This window comes from Falco naumanni, chromosome 8 (genome assembly GCF_017639655.2).
Source record: "Falco naumanni isolate bFalNau1 chromosome 8, bFalNau1.pat, whole genome shotgun sequence".
NCBI lineage: Eukaryota > Metazoa > Chordata > Aves > Falconiformes > Falconidae > Falco > Falco naumanni.
This window is the reverse complement of record NC_054061.1, coordinates 56,947,124-56,966,437: the sequence shown is the minus strand read 5'-3', so window position 1 is coordinate 56,966,437 and position 19,314 is coordinate 56,947,124. Positions and strand designations below refer to the sequence as shown.

The window sequence follows — 19,314 nt, the reverse complement described above, 5'->3', positions numbered from 1 at the left end:
ATCCAGAATCGCTGGGATCCCACACCCCTCAGGGCAAGTGGTAGCAAAGAATCTCCTGTCCTGCCTGGATGGAAAAGGGCAGCCCCTCGGCCCATCAAGGCTCCTCTGCGTGGAGGCTATTTACTTTGGATCTGAACAAAGAACAAAGCTTTGGCTACAGTCCTCCTTGGCTGGACAGCAGCTGGCCATGGAAAACAGTGCTCCCAAAGGCTGGGCTCCGTCAGGCTCCTCAGTATGGGTGGGTGCCATGAGACCGGGCTACCCAAGGAGTGATTTAGAGCTGGAGGTGACATCCACGACTCAGCTGCACTCCCTGCCCTCAGACCCTGAGAGACCTGCCTCTGCCAACAAGTGCAAGCCTTTGCAAAAGCATCTTGAAGAGTCTTGCTGGAAATTGCTTGAGGACTGTCAAATCTGAAGCTTAAAATAGCCCGCCATGGTGCTGTCACACAAAATGTTGAGAACCTCCATAAAGTAAATGTGGTGGTACCCTATACCCTACCTGAGCCACAGCCTTACACTTTTTGCAAGGATGTGTAGTGACAGGACAAAGTGGAACAGTTTTAAGCCAAGAGGGTAGATCTAGATTAGATATTAGGAAGAATTTCTTTGCTGTGAGGGTTGCCCAGAGAAGTTGTGAATGTCCCATCCCTGGAAGTGTTCAAGGCCAGTTGGGATGGGGCTTTGAGAAACCTGGTCCAGTGGAAGGTGCCATCCATGACAGGGCAATAGGAACTAGGTGATCTTTAAGGTCCCTTCCAGCCCAAACCATTCCATGATTCCATGAGCTGCCAGTAGCTTGCAGTTGATTGCCCAGGCTGTCAGAACAGAGCCTCACAAAGCAACAAGGATTTGTTTAAATGATCCCTTTCCCAGCGCCATGATTTCCAGCATTCATCCCCCCAGACAGGTTTTTTTTCCCATCAGTTGCTCCAAGGAGGAGAGGGCTGAAAACAGGAAACTTTCCAAATGGATAACAAGGGCAAAATCTCTGCTTTGTATCACCCAGGAGAGATGCCTTAAGTGCTTCCTTAGCTTGTCAGCAGCTAGATACCCAAAAATGGAGATCCTGGAAACTTATATGACTTTATATAGAAGTTTGAGGGAAACATCAAAGGGGCTTTGCAAAAATGAGGGAGGCTGGAAAGGAATAGCTCCCTCCACAACTCATTCCTCTTGCAGCTCTCAGATCCTGCAGTGTGTTTCCTTAGAGAAGAGGAATGCAAGAACCAAAAAAAAAAAAAAAAACCACTAGAAGAAACAACTCAAAGTGCTAATTTCAATGGACACAATTAAACCAAAAACATTTAAGCAAGGCCATACGTCTCTCATAGGGTCTCATTCAGAGCCAAATAAAAGCTGGTGGCAAGCCTCCAGGTATTTCAAATGATTTGGGATCAAAGCATTATATCTTCAACTCTAAAAATTGGGAATGTTGGAGGGTGTCAACGCTGAACCCAGCCTTGCATAGTTCCCTCCTCATTGCCATTTCAGCTGTCTTTGGTGAAGAACCTCATCTAACTCAATCATTCAGGCTCTCCCAGTAGCTAAAGCAGAGGGGAAAAGAAAGGCAGAAAGGCACTTTGAGACATCCATTCGTCCCAGGAGTGCCAGCATACAGGCAGCGAGCTAAAGTGAAGCAAGGTGACTTCAGTATTTTGCAGGAATGCTTGGCACCTCCCTGGGCTTGGCATCCCTTTCGGGCTGCAGCATGTCTCCCGAACCAGTGCTTTATGCTGCAGACTTCCAAGGAACTGATATGAATCAAGCAGACCAGTCAAAATTAATTTCCATGGATGCTAGGGAAAGGAAATTCCCTAAAGTTCCTTCGAAAACACCCGCTTCTCCATTTAGCATATCCATCTACATGCAATTACATAGCTGATGCTACTGTAGTACCTTCTACAAATGAGCTGGCATTTTAAGTGAAAAATATGCAAGTGCAGATGAAACCAAATGTACCAATATTTTAAACCTTGCCATTCAAACTGTTAAAAATCAGAGGGGCAGGAAGAGAGGTTTTCCATTGGCTTGCATGGGTCCTGGCATGCACATTTTAGCTAGACATGCAGACTTCAACTCATTTAGCTAAATATGGTTCTCATGGGGTGCTACAAGCAAAAGTTCTTTATGTTCTTTCCTGGAATAATCATAAAATGATCTTTTAGGCGAATTCCTCCCTTTGATTTGCTATCCACAGGATAGCAACCATGTTTAGACATAGATCAGCGAAGACATCTGGAATGCAGTTTTATATGTCAACATACATCATGAGTTGAACAGAGCATACAGAACTCCAGATTGGCACTTGGATCTCAGAAGTGTTGTTTGCATTAAGTGTGCTGGTAATCCAGTGCAGCAACTCCAGGCTGGCCCTTTCCAGGGGCCTCTGAAATGCAACATGTTGTGTCTTTCACAAAGCCTCTCTATCAGTAAATTTAGTCATAAAACCATAGGGTGAGAAATTCTTAATCATCTACTTGCTCCATAAATCCAGATGTTCATTATTCTACTGCACCCAAGCTAACGCTAGTCCAGAAATACTGTCAATGGAGACTTAAGAGTAAGAAAGTGACCTGAGTGGGATATTGACACATTTTCATTTCCCATGGCCTCATGGAAAGCTGTTAACTTTCTCAGCTTACGAATTGAAGGGAAATATATGTTAGCAACGTAGGGATTTAATTTTAGGGAACTAAGTTGTTTTGCTTTTAAGTTTAAGTCACCCTTTTCTCAAGGATAGTGCACAGTTTCAATGAGGTATGGAATGTTACAGTTCTAGCAAGATGACAGCTTCAACTCTGTGAAACAGGGATCCCTGTAACATCCCTGTTAGCTTCCCCAGTCACATTGCTTTCTCATGACGCTTTCAACTGGCATACAATTTAAGATTACATGACACAGATGTTTTCAGAACTGACAATGCTGCAGTATTTACTCCCAGGGGGCTTAGGTACACCAGTAAGGATTATATAAACATTTTTATAGTCTGCTTGTGGCCTTTAAAACCCCATGCCATGCCAGTTATTGACACAAAACCTCATGGTTTCCAGAAGATAACCCACTGGGCAAATGAGTTTCTGCACATTAGCTGCAGGACTATTTGTCTTTCCCATTGTTTCTCCATAAGTAGCCCAGAGAGATGCATTGAAAAAATATTATAAAAATTAAATTAAAAAAAATAAATACGTTTTTAAAGCGTGCAAAAGCTCATTCATTCATTGATTCATTGAAATGCAACAGTCTAGAAAGGCATACATACCTTCAGTCACAATGGTTGGGGCCTCTAACAAAATGAGTCTTTGGGCCACTCCAACAATGTTGGGCAGTATTAATTCTCGAAGAGCATCGAGGTTACGGATATCCAGGGCAGTAAATGCGAAGCTTCCATCAGTAGCAATCTGCTGCAGCTCTGCACTGTCAGCATTCTGGACCCCAATGCTAAATGAAAATATACTAGCTTGCTTCACCGCTAACAAGCCCTCTCGGATATCATCACTAGACTCTCCACCACTTATCAGCACTAAAATCTGAGGCACCGCTTCCTCTATCCTGCTGCCTCCCGCCTGGGTGAAGAGGTTCTCCACCACAAACTCCAGTGCTGCACCGGTGTTCGCTTCCTCGCCCCCGCGGAAGCTAAGTGCCTTCACGGCATCCAGAACATCCGCTTTTGTGGAGTAGCTGTTCAAAGCGAACTCGGTTCTGGGTTCATCACTATACTGCACCACCCCAATGTGTATTTGCTGAGCTCCAACTCTGAGGCTTTCAATCAAATTTACAAGGAAATCACGTATGGCTGGAAAATTGACACTTCCGATGTTGTTTGATCCGTCAATAAGGAAAATAAGGTCAGCAGACTCTTGAGCTTTAAAAAAAGAAATGCAAAAGGTGAAAGCATTAAAATGAGTGATTACATGCGGTTGGTTGTACAGTGTTCTGACATGTTTCTTGGAAAACCAGTAAGAAACACGAAAATGAGAAACAAAACACATGTTCACTGAGGTGGTGATGTTTGCCTCTTAGTTCTGCATTCTGATTGAATACCAGAGCCCAGCCCCAGCCCAGCAGCATCCGCTACCCATCAAGAGACGCTCGGGCAGACACAGCCTGAACCGATAGCTGCAGTTACACAGGGGTCGGCATTATTGGCATGTGAGGAGAAAACATGGCAAAATATGATTTTTGGAAATATCTATATCCATTCCATCAGTGGTCAGTACTGCCCAAATATTTAGAGAGAGCCAAAAGAAAAAGGTGGATTTTGATGGTAATTCACCCTGAAGGTAGCAGGTGAGGATGGTAAAGTTCGTAGGAGATTTTCCCCATTGCAGACTCTCTTGAGTTGGTTTTTTTTTCCCCCTGAAGAAAAAAGCCACTGTTTACTGGATGCATGGAAAGTTTCAGCCTCTCTGTTGCAATTCTGCTTTTTTTTTTTCTGCTTAAAAACAGAGGCTGAACATATCGGCTTCTCCCACCATGAAGGATTATTAATTGAAATGCATTTGTTAGAAACAATTGAAAAGGCTTTGGTTATTATTTTTGCACTGTAACTCTTTTACCAGCTGCCAGCATACACACAATGGTATTTGTCCAGCAAGCTGACCCTCACAACTGTCAACCCGTGCTGTACAAAAAATTGTCTTGCTTTAGTTATTTTGCACAAAGATGCATTGATTATCAATAAACGGGTCTGGTCTGAATTTTTCATACGGACTCTGAATATTCAATCAAGGAATGCAGAATCAGGTTAAAACAGGGCGATGAAATCAGTCATGACACAATTATCCAACTCTATTTGTTGTGACCATACCCAAACGGTCACAAGCATCTGCTGAGAATATGCACACATCCAACAAAACTTTTATCTGGCATGAACATGGTTGTTGAGGGGGAAGCATTTTTGCTGTGAGACTTACCAAAGCAGACCCAAAATGCCCTGGTGTCTGCTCTCACTCCTTTTGCTCAACTAATTTTACCATCAATGTCACCAAGAGCTGTATGCACGCAAAAGGAGGGTGGGGGTAAGAAGACCTCAAAACATGCTCAGATGTTTCCAAGCTATTACTCCCCAATCTTGTTAAGGAATCAAATTTCAGACTATGGATGACAAGCAACATTTGGAAATCCCACCCAGCTCTCAACTTTTGAAAGCCGAAGGTGAAACCAGTAGCAAAACTGGCATGCAGTTTAGGAAGGGCAGGAATAAACCTGAGGCTTTTGCTATTAACCAGCAGGGTCACTTCTTTTTCCCCCTGCCTATTTAGTTGTTCTTCTAGTAGATGTTTTCATACATCGCAATGCCACCAAGAGAGTCAAATAGCACCACAATTCCAATGACAAAGGAGAAGGTCTCCAGGGCATCATCGCTTCCCTGGGCCAACTCAATTGCCAGTGTTGGCTTGGAGAACATCAGCATGGTTCAGAATTGCAAAAGGCTCCAGGATTTATTTTTCCATCATTGAGTTGAAATTTAGGGGTCCTTAGGGTTGTCTTTACTGCGCCATTTTCACTTGAGATATGCATGTTCTACTTCATCATATAAATGAAAGGGAAATCTCAAAGTGGTTGTACCCAGCGCTGCTTTAGAAACCCTGGACATCTTTTTGAGGAACAATATTTCAGACACCAATTGGTGTTATCACGGCAGCACAGGTCACTCCCTCAGGAGAGAAAATAGATATGAAACAGATGCGTTGGATAATTTGTCATCACTGCAAAAAAAAAAAACAAAACCCTTGTACTTCAGTGCACATTTATGGAACAAGCTGGTGCTGGAGAACAAATAAAAGCATGCTTGTTACACAACTAAGCAAGGGCGGTCAGATGAGACAGACAGCTAAGGTTTAATGAATACATCAGGGCAAACTTGGGGCTGACTTTCATACTTACACTAGTCAGCTCTGGGGACTGCCACAGACCAGCAGCTTTGGTACTCTACACTGCAGTATATATACACACTATATACTCTATACTGTGGGACTGGGTTGTTGGTTTGGGGTTTTTTTTTACATTTCTCTCTCATATTAGGGCTCATTTCTAGGATAAACATCCATGGCATTTTTATACATTTCAATGCTACGTGGAGTTATCAGCTGAACAAATGACGACTTAAACTCCTGTGCAAACAGTTATTTGTACCAGGCTTTGTACACTATTGTCATCCAACATTTAGGACCTGTAACATCTTTTCCCATGTTTAATGATACTCCGTAGATTGCCCATGCAAGTCACACAGGGACAAAACTACAATAGTAGCATTAGCTTATATTTGTGTTATGGGGGGGAAGGAAATGTTTGCAAAGAACATCTTTGAGCAGAAATTAACTTGGAGATGCATTATATACATGAAGTAGGAATTTACCATTAAAGCTTTTAAAGAAACGTCTGTGACTTCAGATATTTGCGTACTATGAGGTTACCTGCTGGCGTGCCCCAGGGGAGTCCAGCCAGCTGACAAAGGCCAGTTTCCCTATGGATTCCAATAGCGAAGCACTGGGGTCCTTTATGACGCTGCAGTGCTGTCAGCAGACTCGGTACAACATTCATTTTCTGCACATATTGACATGATTTTCTTAGAACTGGCAAACCTTATGTCATCTTTCTGGGGCAGCTGCTTTCCTTCCCCTGTGGCTTTCACATGATCTGGATATTTGCCCTGTCAAGCACTTTGCACAATAAAAACACAAGTGAGCACGGCCTTTTGGTGTTGCTCGGTGTCATGCAGTGATGGAGAGCACCCAGTGGGGCTGGCGTGAGGGTTAATCAGGCAAGACAACACAGGGGGATTAATGTTACACTGCCTCATCACACTGCCGTTGCCTTACATCACCCCACAAGCTATTGACCTTCAGATGGAGTCTCAGGAATAAAAAGAAAGGTTTGATCTCTGGGACTTCTGTTTTGAAACACAACAAAGTTGCTCAGAAGGCCCTTTCCACGCTGAAATTTCATAAACAGAGAAGGGATGGAGGAAGATGTTTTATTTTTTTCAGGCAGATTGGGCCCCCGGCTTGTGGTCAGCACAGATCCATTTGAAGCCGACAGTTTGCAGAGGGCTTTCGGTTACAGGAAGGGTCCGGCGCTCTGGCAGGTGGAAGCCATTGGCTTGTAAAAAAGGCATTTGGGTGGCAGCACAAAAAAAGTCTCTCCAACCACACATCTCCAAGCAGATGAGGAGAGAGGCTAAGGGCCAGCTCGGGGATGGGGTTTCAGCAGAGACGTTCTCTGCTGAATTGCTTTTGCTGTCTTCAGCCCAGAATATGACTTTCTGGAGTAACACATTGCCTATCTCCTCCTCTAGCTGCAAGGAGACATCCCACACGGTGTCCCCACAGCCAGCAGTGACCTTCTCAGTCTTCAGAGGGGTTTTGGCCAGGGCCTCAAAGAGTCACTGTCACGGCTGGCATGTTCATCCCTTATTTTCCCTGCCTTGGGAGTGGATAGGATGGGGCAATTTAACAGCTCTGCAGAGCTCCCTATGTTTGTATTTCTGTGCCATGGGTGCAAAGTGATGGCCACAGTGGGCTGCTGCCCATCCAAGGGCTCCTGTACTACCTCCTGGCAGCTCTGGTAGGGCTTCCAGCTTGGTCTGCAAACAATGGCATGCTCGGTAGCTACAAACACGGGGCCACACACTTCAAACCTTTGTTTTTAAACCTCTGAACGTCCATCTCAGTCTTGCCCCTACAAAGGCTTTAAACAGCACAACGCCAGCAGATACCATGCCGATGGGAGCCATCAGCAGTCAGCCATTACCTGTGATGTCTTTAACCAGTCCTTTGGCCCCAGCCTTTTCTGGAGTCATGGATGAACGGACACTTGCCACTAAATCTCCAACTATGCCGTGGAGAGCAGTAAAATTCTCTAGGTTGAAAAGGTGCATATCGAAGGGTTCGCTCGCTATTTCCTTTAACTCCCCTTCCACTGCATCCTGCACGCCGACCGCAAACATGTTTACATGGGCCGATTTAAGGACAGATGATGGCAGAGCCACATCATCCTGGGATCGTCCGTCCGTTAACACTATAATAACCTGGGGGACGCCTTCACTGGCTCTGCTTCCAGCAGCTTTAGTGAGATGGTTCTCGATTAGGTACTCTAATCCTTTTCCAGTCTTGGTGCCTCCCCCCATGTAAGGCATGTTGGCAATATGGGACAGGACGTCTCGGGTAGAGGGGTAGGTATTTAACTGGAACTCTGTGTGGGGGTTTCCGCTGAACTGGACCAGGGCAAAGCGAAAATCATTTCCTCCCACATCTAAAGCTTTTACAACATCATACAGAAACTCTCGAACGAGTTGGAAATGTTCCTTCCCAATGCTCCAAGAGGAATCCACTAGAAATATTATATCAGCCACAGCAACGGTTTTGACAGCTTTAAAAAAACAGATGGGGGTTTAGGATTTTCTATCGGTCAGCACAAGCATGCCTCCTCCTCCTCCTCGCCCAAATGACCGACAGCCTCTTTCGCACAGTGGAAGTGAAGCTTAGCTTCCCCTTATCGCCCACAGCAAAACAAGAAGCACTGGAGAAATGCCAGGCAGCCATCAGTGCCCTGTCACCGCAGGTGCTGGGGTACAGGACGGGACAGCATGCGACCTACCCTTCCCAGGGAGGGGGAGGTGAGATGCTTCTCCCCTCCCAGACCCTCGCCACACCAGTTTGGACACCAGCCCTGAGCCAAAGACTCCTGCAGCTCCATGTGTGAATTTAGGTTTGCTCAGCTTCTAACTGCCAGTGGTCTCCTGAGGATTTTTTTGCTGATTCAGGGTTATGCTGGCTCCGTGGCGGTGCTCAAGGAAGGAAGGGCTGCTCAGTTTAAGCAGCCTGGGTGCTATTATGAGTTTTCCATATTTTTTTCTGCTACTAACAACCCGCCTCAAGACACCAGCTCTGGTCTCAAAGGCACCAGTGCCCCCTCCCCCCCCCCCTTTAAAAAAAACCAAACAGTCTTTCTGCAGGTCAATGGCAGTGCTATTCTCACTGCAAAACGCCCTCCTACACATGCAAGGAGAGCAAAACAGCTCTGCCCGGGAGAAAACCTGCTCATGGCCACCCTGGGTGCACATCACGCACCCCCATCCCTGGCAGAGCATCCTCAAGGGCACACCACCGACAGTGACATGCTTGGGAAGGCACCGCGCGTTGGCTAAGGTCTGGGTTCAAAAGGACCCTCACCAAGTGGGAGCTGAGGAGCAGAAGGTAAACCACAACGTACCATTGACATGCATTTTTAAAACCAAACGGTGCAAACTAGCAACACGTTTGTATGGGGGCGAAGTCGGGTCTAGCGTTCCGGTCTTACCTGCTTGCTGCTGGGCGCGAACCAAGCAAAAGCCTGAGAGTAGGAGGCAAAACATTGCCACAAAAGGCAAATGTCGGTGTTTCCTCATTTTGGTCTTTTCTCTGAGTTCTCCTTTTAGTGTCTTTGTTCCAAAGCACCCAATGTGAGACCTATGGGACAAAAACAGTGAGACTGAGCAACAGCGGCAGTGCTGGCCAGGCACAGGTCAGGCGTGAGATAGAAAAGCCAAACCATGTGGTTTTGCAGTGCTGTTGTGGCATTCTGGCACAATTTAATGCTGGACAGTGTCTGCTTTGTAGCAGGGATTTCATTGGGAGAGGAATCATAGCTCATATAATTGGCATTTAATCACCCCTGTGGGCTTAGATGGCTTTCTTCTTGCCTATGCTGCCCCAGGTAAAACCTAATATATAGGAAAATGGTCAGCCTAGGTTTCTTACACCAACCCTTAAAATATATGACGGCCTCTCACCTGTCCTCCTCACCCACAGATGACCAGCTGAAATATCTTAGCCAATGCATGCCCTCTTGCTGTTGCCCCCCTCTTTTTTTTTTTAACAAATGCCATAATACTAATTGCCCTGAACATCCCTCTTTGCCTCAGCTCACCTTTTCAGCTGTCCCAAACGTACAAATGGAAATTTAATTACTCCAGACCCAAGTGAGCCACATGATCTGGCTGTACAGCAAAAAGCCCTTGGACTCCCCCAGGCTCACAGCCCCAGCATTGGAATAGCCTGGGCTGGCTGATCACATTTGGGAAAGGCACCAAGAATAATATTTTATATGTTGGAGCCAAAAATATAATTTATGCAAGTTTCTTATCTGTAATCCACCTGGCAAGCCTTCTGAAACAATGTCTCCTTCAGGAAAGCTGTGTTCTTGTTGTCATAGAGATGACCAATTTATTATTTAATCTCCATTCCCAAGCCTACAGAGCAGAAACCAGGAAAGGCTTGCTTAACCGATAAAGTATCCTCCCAAAGATGAATGCAGTGATTTAATAGTTCTCATTCCCCAAAAGGAGATCAATTACTCAAATGAGCCAAAAGTGACTCAAATACATCAAGCTATTAACCAAGTCATTAAAAAAAAATAATTTTCTTATTACCATCTTTGCCAACTCCATCAATCCGGAGAGTTAGGACCAATACAAGAGCCTAAAAGGGCTAGAGGGAAGACTAACCTCCCCTCTAAGGAAAGCCATGCTTGTTACACAGATGGCCACCATTAGCACAGCCAAAACCAGAACTGAGTGCCGGGAATTAGGGATAAGTTGGAAATAAACATTTGAACAGCTGATTCCTGAATTAAGGAAAAATTGGAAATAAACATCTGAACAGCTGATCCCTCTTCCATTGACACCTCAGGACTATCAGAGCCAGGGCTTGAGAAAAAGAAGGGACAACATCCACCTTGTTTCCCAAAACCCGATGCAATCCTGACACCCCCAATGGCTCCCTGCGTGTCAAAGCTGGGTTGGGGTCTGGTCCCTCTTGGGAGAAGGGGTTTGCAGCCTTCAGTCTTCCATGTGCTTCAGATGACATTCATGAATGCCATATAGCATGAGTCAGGCAAAAGCTATCTTCCACCTTTCCCCCCACATTTACATATAATAATAATGGCAATAATGCCAGGTGGAGAGACATTTAATAGGCACCCAGCTCCAGCAGCTAGCACGCAGCATTAATTAAGGCATGACAAGACTTCCCAGTTATTGGCAACGCCTCAATTCAGAGAGGCGGCTGCTATCATTCACAAAAAGACTAAAAAGTCATCCTTGTTAGCTGGCACCCATCCACCCCCCTGGCTGTTTCAGTCCAAGCCAAACCTCCCAGTGCCTCCAGTGGGAGCGAGCCTGCTCTGTTGGACTGTGTCCCTGGCTTACAGCTTGCTCCTAGAAAACCTAGTTTCACCCAATGGACACATCGGCAGGGGAAAGCTGGGCTCTGCTTCCCCATGGGTGCAGAATTAGACATAGGTGTCATTGCAGGGTTTGCCCCCAGAACAAACACAGAAAGGTCTGTAGGTCCCAGAGCTGAGGTTTGCAAAAAAACATTGAGCTTGTGACAACCACCCTCTGACCCCATCAGAGCATCTCCCTTCTGGGCAGAAGAGGCTTATGGAAGAGCTGCAAGTTTGCTTTGCAGCATCCATTGGGAGTAAAAATGCTGCTAGCAATGAACAAAAAATACAAAATAAAATGCATGCTATGGAAAAACAGCCTGTTAAAATAATGAATGCCATAGAAAAGCTAGTATTTCTTTCTTGAAATGCAGGAAGTTATGTTATCATTCTGTTTGTTAGCTGCTGGCATCCTATCCCTCTGCAGTCATAACAGCTGGGGCAAACAGAGCATCAAGATAAACCAGTGAAAATTAATGTCTTGCTAGCTAATACATGACAGGACTGAAGCAATCATTTGCGGTTTTTTTTTTTTTTGTTTTAACATTGAACAGCTGCAGAAAGCCTTACAGGGCTGTTTACAGTCATGAAGTACAGCAGAAGGGAAAAGCAAGTCTCCCTGGTGCTACAAGATCTCCCCTGCCCACAACCCTCCCTGCAGTGGTGGGCAACCAAGGTTCACATTGAATGGGATTTCCAAACTCAACAGTGGGCTTCTATCCACATCCTTACAGCTGCTTCAGCTTGAAACCCTTGAAGAACTGCTTTACCCGGGTTCAAACAAGGAGCCTGGGGGAAAGCCAGGGTTGAACCTACCTCCAAGATGTCCTGTGGTATCATGGTTCAACCCCAGAGCCTTGTAGCAGAGAAACCACCAGCTATGATTTACATGCCTCCATCCTGGTGAACCCAAACAGCTGGAAATCATAATCCAGCCCTTGGGGCACCATGAGATAAGCCTGGATATCACAGTGTATTAAAACAACACTCAATCTCAGCTTTGGTGTGTTTTTTTTTTCCCTGGCTAGCTGGAAAATACAATACATTTTCCAAGCAATAACAAGTTGGCTGATCTTTTTAGTCACCTTGTTTTCTATTTTAGCCTCTAAAGACCTCCAGCTTTATTTACAGCTTTCCCTGTGACCCTCACAACAACATCTTTAGCTGCACAAAAGGAAAGCTCACCAACAAGAGATAAACCTTAGCATCACACTTCCTCAAAACCATCCTAAAATTGCAGCAACAAAGCAGCAGCACTCCCCCCAGAAAGACACAACTGACACCTCTGAGACTGACTTTTATGGAGAAGTGCCTTTAAGAACAGGTGTTCCTAATCAGGGTTTTCCTTTATATCCAACACCACAACACCTCTTACTGCTCTTATTAGCAAAGGAGTAACAGCTGGGTGCTGCAGAGGTGGGTGAGGAAGCAGCCTCTCTGTAGGTGATGGTCCTCAAGGAGGAGCAGCAGCAGCAGCAAGGACAGCAGTCTCTCTTATAGAGGTACTGTTTTTTTTGATAGGGTTTTTGGGGAGGTTGAACAAAAACTTTGTTTAGATCTGGTTTGACAATGACAACAATAAGTCTCTGGCTCAGCAAGTAAAGTGGGTTTAAGGTAAATTATGTGACTTCTATTGCTTGGAGGTAAGTCTTACTTGGCTTGCTTTGCTGAGGCACAAGAAGTAATGTGCTTTGTTCAATGTGCTCTTGCTTTGCATCCTGAGTCACCACCGGCCAAAGAAGATGGAAGTGGCACTAGGTTGCAGGGGGTGGAGGGTAAAGCCAGGAATGTGAACTTGTGCCAATTCATTTTAATTCTTGATTACAGTGAGTATCTGTTCTGCAGATTTGTTCTCCTGGATTGCTGTTACTTTAAATAATGCATTTTCAATAAGGCAATTTCATCCTGGATTATTTAAATTTTTTTAAAATTAAAAGTTCCATGCAGTCCTGGGGGATGGGTGTGAAAGCTCTGGTGGAGCTTTTGATATAACCACTGAAAGCTGGAAAAAAAAACCCTCTGAAAGCACTGACTACTGAGTGCCTTTAGAAAAGTAAAGCTTTTTCCTGAACTGTTATGGATTAGCACCAAAACCTGGGGAGCCAGTCCCTTAATCATTCATGTGCTAAAAGATTAACTCATGTATTCTTCAATAATCTGAAGGTTTTATGTCTGTCTGGAGTTTATATAGTGTGTGGTGACCTTTTAATATTACAGTATGTACTCCATTTCATCAGAAGATATACATCTGTTACTAATAATGCTTTCAAAAGGCAATCATTTCTACCACTAACACAATGAAGTGATTTCCTTAAATATTTTCCCCAGCAGCTATTTTTTACTTATGGCATACTTCTCTGTGCATGAAGTTTGACATTTTACATAATTTTTTTATTTGAGTGGATGCTTCAAATTCACTTTCTAAGCAACCATTTGCTTGTGTGTTTTTTTCACTAGTGTAGTTAAAAACTGTATAAAGTGCAAAGCAGATGAGTAGACTTAAAAAGCAAAACATAAAAGACAGGAAAAAAGCTACTGCAGCTGTTATATATCACTTTGCTTCATTGTATATGCCTCTCAGCTGAGCTGGCTGCCTTTGAGAGGGAGGGAAAGTATCTATGGCTTTGGTGGGACTAGAAATGTGATGTGTCATGTGGATGGGTGCAGTGGCAGGTAGAGGGAATAATGTTGCAAAATACTTAAATCTGAATTCCCAGCTGGGCAGTGCTTCAGGCACTGATGCAGCTGTTGCGCTGGACTGTAAAAGGCAGCAGTCCGTGCAGCTCAAGCTGCCAGAGGGGATTTCTGTACTAGTGTGTTGTACTTGCTTGATGTTGTTCTTCAAGGCTAAAGGACTGAGCTGGGCTGAACTGACTCTTGGGGTATGATAACAGGAGATCTAAAGTTAGTCATTTATTTGTGAAATCTGTTACCATCAGCTCTCCCTCCCCATGATCCGTTGCTATGGTGGGGAGGAGAGCAGCCTCTGGGAAAGGACAGAGGACCCAAAGCGAGTGCAGCAGGCAGAGCCATGGCTTGCATGCCCTTTTGATTTTTTGTCAGGACAAATGGCTTGGCCTTGGGCAGCCTGTGCAGCTTTGTTAGCTGGCATATCCAAGGACCTTTGAGATGCCTCACTGCCCCAGTGGGTGGTCCAATTTTTCTGCCCAGCCCTGGGGCATCCCCCCAAAATACTTTGAATAAGAACCTGAAAAGCAATTGCAGCCTTTGAATTCCCATGTGCATGTGGGGTAGGTCATCTTGTACTGGAAGAAAGAGGTGGAGTTGCACCTAAGTCCCAACAGCTGTTCTGAAAGGCAGGACATGAGACAGGGCAAAGCATCATCCCACAGATTGTGCAGGAGATGAGATGCGGTGAGCATCTTCCAGACCTCTCTGTCTGCCCCATGGCGATGCTGGGGTCAAAATCAAGGGGCCTTTGCCTTCATCTGTATCTGCTTTGTGAGCATCGCCCTGTGCCTCACCACCACGCTGTTCCCCAACAAAACTGCTCAGCCTGAAATCCCCTTGACTTTGCTGTTCTCTGCTATATGCACATCCCTGGGAGGCAGCAGTGAAGCTGAGGCTGCTGTAAGCCTTGCCAGTGGCTTGAAAGTGAGTTCTGCCTGCCCAGAACAACTACTTGCAGACCCAGCAGTGGGATCTACATCCAGTCGTGGTTGTGGAGCAAACAGGGAGGAGAAACAGCTCTTGAAATCCCGATGTGAAGTGATGGTGGCACAGATTGTGTTCTGGAGGTGATGCATGCTCCTCTCTTGGCTGGATGAATCTACCTTAAATTTCTCTGCACTGTTCAGAGCTCTGAGTTGGGAAAAATCCTAGCCAAAATCTACTTCCAGAAGTTATTTGGGCATCTATGAGGCTAAATGCCATGATTTCGCTATGTGAAATAGCTCAGCCACCTTAGAAAAGGATCATAAGTGTCCTAAGCCTCTACCTTGGCCACCTCTTCATCATGGAGCACTAAATCTCACTTGACCCCACAGCCTCCAGGAGAAGCAAGACTACTTTTAGAGACTCAAGATCATCTGTATAGGACAGATTCTGAATTTATTTATAGCTCCAGATGGAGCCATTTCAATTTGTACCAGCTCCTTTGAAGGGTTTCTGTTAATAAATATATATATGTTTATATGTTACATATATACAAATAAATGTTCTGCTGCCACCTAGCATTGATGGCACTGGGAAGATGCAGGTTGCTCCTGAAAACATTTCTTTCTACAGAGGTAGGCCTGAGCATTAAAAGCAAACAAGGCTAAAAGGGTGGAAAATCTTCCAGCTTTTTGCAAATGACTTGAGCTTTGACTTTTTGAAAACCAGCATTCAGCAAAGCAATAGTTATGTTGCATTTATATCCTACCTGGGCAAGTTCCCTGGGTGTTAGCATTTAATATGAATCACATACCCATTTCTGTTCTTATAAGCATGCTGTTGGCTTAAAATCTGGTTGTTTTCCTCATGTGGCTGAGACTAAAATAGAGTAGTTAATAAGAGGAAAGGGAGTATTTGCTTAAAAAAAAAGGAGACTCCCTCAAAGATCAATGACTCTTTATGTATAGTAACACAAGCCTCCCAGAACCTCCCCACCCAAACAAATCGGGTCCTTAATGTGGAACACAGATCACTTAAAAAAGGTGGAAAAAGTGATGGGCATGCAGAGTGGTAAGGCTGGCTGTGATTCACAGCGGGGAGCAGGCATGCAATGCCACCCATGGCCAGCCCTGCTGCCATGCACGCCCAGCACGGGGGCAGGTTCATCCCTTTGCTGCAAAAAGCATCCAGGAGAATACAGTCCAAGGCTGGCAAGGCTGTGCAGTTACTAGAGCTTGCACTGATGGAAGGAATAAGATGTTCCCTTCCCTCCTGTTCCCAGACAGTCACGTAGCAAAAGTTAGGAGAGGAACAACTTTTTTTTTTTTTTTCCCTTCTTGGACATATGGGAATACAGCAGGGGCTGGTTTAGCTAACCCTGAAATTTGGGAAAGTTAATGCATTTGAATGGAAACTTGTAAAAATTCTTGAAAAAACAGAAAGGGAACTGGAGAAACTGCTGAAAAATGGCAAGGGAATGAATGAAGGTGCAGCAGCAGCAAACATGCAGCCCTGCATCCTGCCTTAGAAATGCCATTGCACCCCTGGTCATGGCCAATGTCTCTGCAAAGACCAGGGTGGAATGAGGGTATAATTGTTTGGGGATGGAAAGCCTGTTTCCCTTAGCTCTGGTACTGGTGAGTCAAGGGATAGTGCTGGGGAGAGGCAGTTAGGTCTTTTGCTCTGCCACCGCATTCCTATGTGACTTTGGAGGAGTCCCCCCAGTTCTCTGCAACAACCTCTGTCTGGAGACATCTCTCTGACCTCCACAAAGTTCCTAAACTAGGTGGTTGTGCCCCAGAAACAGCACTATATAAACACGGTAATTACCCAATCATAAAAATACTTCTCTTGAAAAAAAAAAAAAACAACCACAGTAAGTAATGGGGTAAAGCCAGAAGCTTGAAAAATGCAGCATTCCTCCCCCGAGAGCACACATGAATCATTGCAGCAACCAGAAATGAGCTGAGAGTTTCCCATTGCACCCGCTGGAACTGGAGTGGCTTTGGCCACCTCCGCTCCAGCCAGTTTTGGCCCCTGTGCCTGGTCAGGAAACCAATTTGGCTGCAACCGTTTCTCGCCCCAGCCTCCAGTTGGGAAGGGAGGGTTTTGCTGAGCCAAAAGGGATGGTGACTGGGTGTCTCCATGATTAGTCATAGCTGCCCCCTCAGCAAAAGCATTGCTGTGTGCAAAGCCCCAGGGAGCCGAGGGCAACTGGGGCTACGGGACGAAAGGCAGGAGGGAGGGTGGAAGGGAAGTAGCTCCATGCAAGGCCAGAGAGCCCTTTGGGGAAAAATCTGATGTTTAGCTGATTTCTGCTGTGGGTGACTGCAAGAGGATGAGGATTGTCCCTGAAGCCACGACAGTGCTGGCCTGCCCTGGAGCAGGGGGGACATGCCTGGCAGCAGGACCTGCGTGGGGTGGAGGGACTGACAAGCATCTCTGGCCAGTTCATCCTACCCTGCTTGGGGCAGGAGGGGTGAGGGCTGCTATAAAATAACCCCCAGCCCTTGGGGGTGTCTCTCGGGAGCAGGAAAGGGGCAGAGAGACACCCCCTTAGCCAGCCACTTTGCAGGGTCCCGTTCATGCACCCACCTCCTTGTGCCCAAGCAGCTTCCCAAACACCTACATGCCTTTCTCGAGGCACCCACCCTGCTGCTTCCCAGGGCATCGTGCTCCCATCCCACCAAGCTGCTGTGATTTCAAGGCATTAAAGACAAACACTGTCCTGCGGCAGCAGGGGAAACTACTGGGGGGTTTTGCATGAATTTAATTCCCCTGCATTGGTGGGGCCAGGAGTGTCCCTGTGCACCTGTGGTGCATCGGCTTGGGGAGGAGGCTCCTGGTGTGAGCAAGCCAGCTACACTGCCTTGCTTTTCCAAGCGCAAAGCAAGCCTGGGGGTAGCTTTCCTCTGAGGACACCGTTCTGCACATGGGATGCGTTTTGTGCAAAATTCCTTTAAAACTCCCCAAAGACTAACACCCTGCCAAGGAAGGGAAATGCAACAGAGCAGCTGCTGAGCCCAAGCGAAGGACTCCTGCACGGAAAGCGACACTTACCCCTGAGTGAACCCCCAAAAAAGTTGCTTATTCCAGGATTTTCCACTCCGAAGCACCTCTCACCCTTGCTTCATGGTGTGCCGGTGGTGCTCAGCCTCCCTGGTCCCCGCTTGCCTTGCACAGTGGGGTGTGAGCACCGGTGGGGCGAGGGAAATGGGGGCGCGCTGGTCCCCGGGAGACGGCTGCCTCGCATCTGAGCGAGGCCGGAGGAGGCAGCTGGCGCAGGAGTGCCGGGGGGCCGGGCGATCCAGCGTCGCAAATGGGATCCAGATGGGTTGGTGCTGGCGTTCCTGGGGCTGAGGTCAGAGCTGCTCATCACACACAGTTCCCCCCCCGCCACGGGGGACGCCTCCACGCTGTGTGGCTTCCCCTTCCCGCACTGGCCCCATCTCCAAAATGTTTCTCCCTGTTATCAGTGAAAAGAAATATATTATAAAAATAAATAAATAAAAAGGCCCTGCAGAGTTGCAGGAGCTGATTTAACTATGCCTTTTGGTTAGGAAGGGCTGGGCTAGGATGTTTGCAGGAGTCAGGATGTGCCAAGGACCATACCAAGTTACGCAGAGCTCTGGCAAAGCACCGTTTGGAGATGCTCGAGGCTGCAGAAAGCTCAGCCTTTCCCCCAGAACAGTTACAAGCGTCAGTGCAGGGGGAGAGAGCTGCCTCTTAATGCAGTTTCCTATTTATGTGTAACAGCTGGGGTTTTTATCTGCCCAAATGAGGAGGAAAATCTGGAGGGGGTTAATGTTATAGCATAACTCATACATAAAAGTTAGCACCTTAGCAAAAGGATAAATATTTTAAAATACGTATAGCCTGCTGAAAGACTTAAAGTAAAAGTTTGAAAGGCAACAAATCAACTCAGCAAGCTCCTGACCAGCAATTTATTTTTTTTAAAAAAACAACTATGTGCTGTGAAAAAATGCCTTTAACCTTTTATCAGGCAGGCTTAGGGACTAGTTTTATTCCTCTGCCTCAACCAACAGCATGGCACTGGTCAAAGTTAAACATTTCAGTCTGGACTGAGTTGTGTTTTGCAAGAAACGGTGGTATGGAAACATTAATTCTTATCTCTTGCCCAGTTTGGTTCCATATAAGGCTGGAACTGAGATGGCGTCTCTGGAATCAAATGGTCGGATTCTCTCCATTTCAAATGGGGATTTATTATGTTTGCTCTAGGGTTTGTGCTGTTTGAAAGACTAGCCACATAAAGAAATAGCTGGAATGCTTCAGGAAAGTGCTGAGCCCTTCAACTGATGCAATAGCTCATTTTAGAAAGGGTACTTGGCTTGATGCTTCAGACTGAATGCCAGCCTCGCAGAGGGATCCAGCACAAACGTCCCTAGCCACGTGCCGACAGCAAGCAGGGTGCCGTGTCCCCCCTAGATAAGGCAAGCTGGAGCTCAAAGGCAGGGTGTTCCCAAATAATAA

The 19,314-nt window shown here is 46.0% G+C and overlaps 1 protein-coding gene across 8 annotated transcripts in view; it reads right to left on the bottom strand.

Annotated features, from left to right (window-relative positions):
- COL6A3 (collagen type VI alpha 3 chain) overlaps nt 1–18,265 on the bottom strand; it is a 64,165-nt gene extending 45,900 nt beyond the window's left edge. For 7 of the 8 annotated variants that reach the window (XM_040603541.1, XM_040603534.1, XM_040603535.1 and 4 more), the window contains exons 1-2: nt 17,884–18,265; nt 9,304–9,452 (exon numbers count right to left, since the gene is read on the bottom strand). In XM_040603541.1, the coding sequence (XP_040459475.1) occupies nt 9,304–9,391 (88 nt within the window). In that variant the 5' untranslated portion in view covers nt 9,392–9,452; nt 17,884–18,265. Of the gene's footprint in view, nt 1–3,262; nt 3,866–7,755; nt 8,374–9,303; nt 9,453–17,883 lie in introns of all 8 variants that reach the window. The other variant, XM_040603542.1, reaches the window with a different exon arrangement.
- Between the last annotated feature and the right edge of the window lie 1,049 nt (nt 18,266–19,314).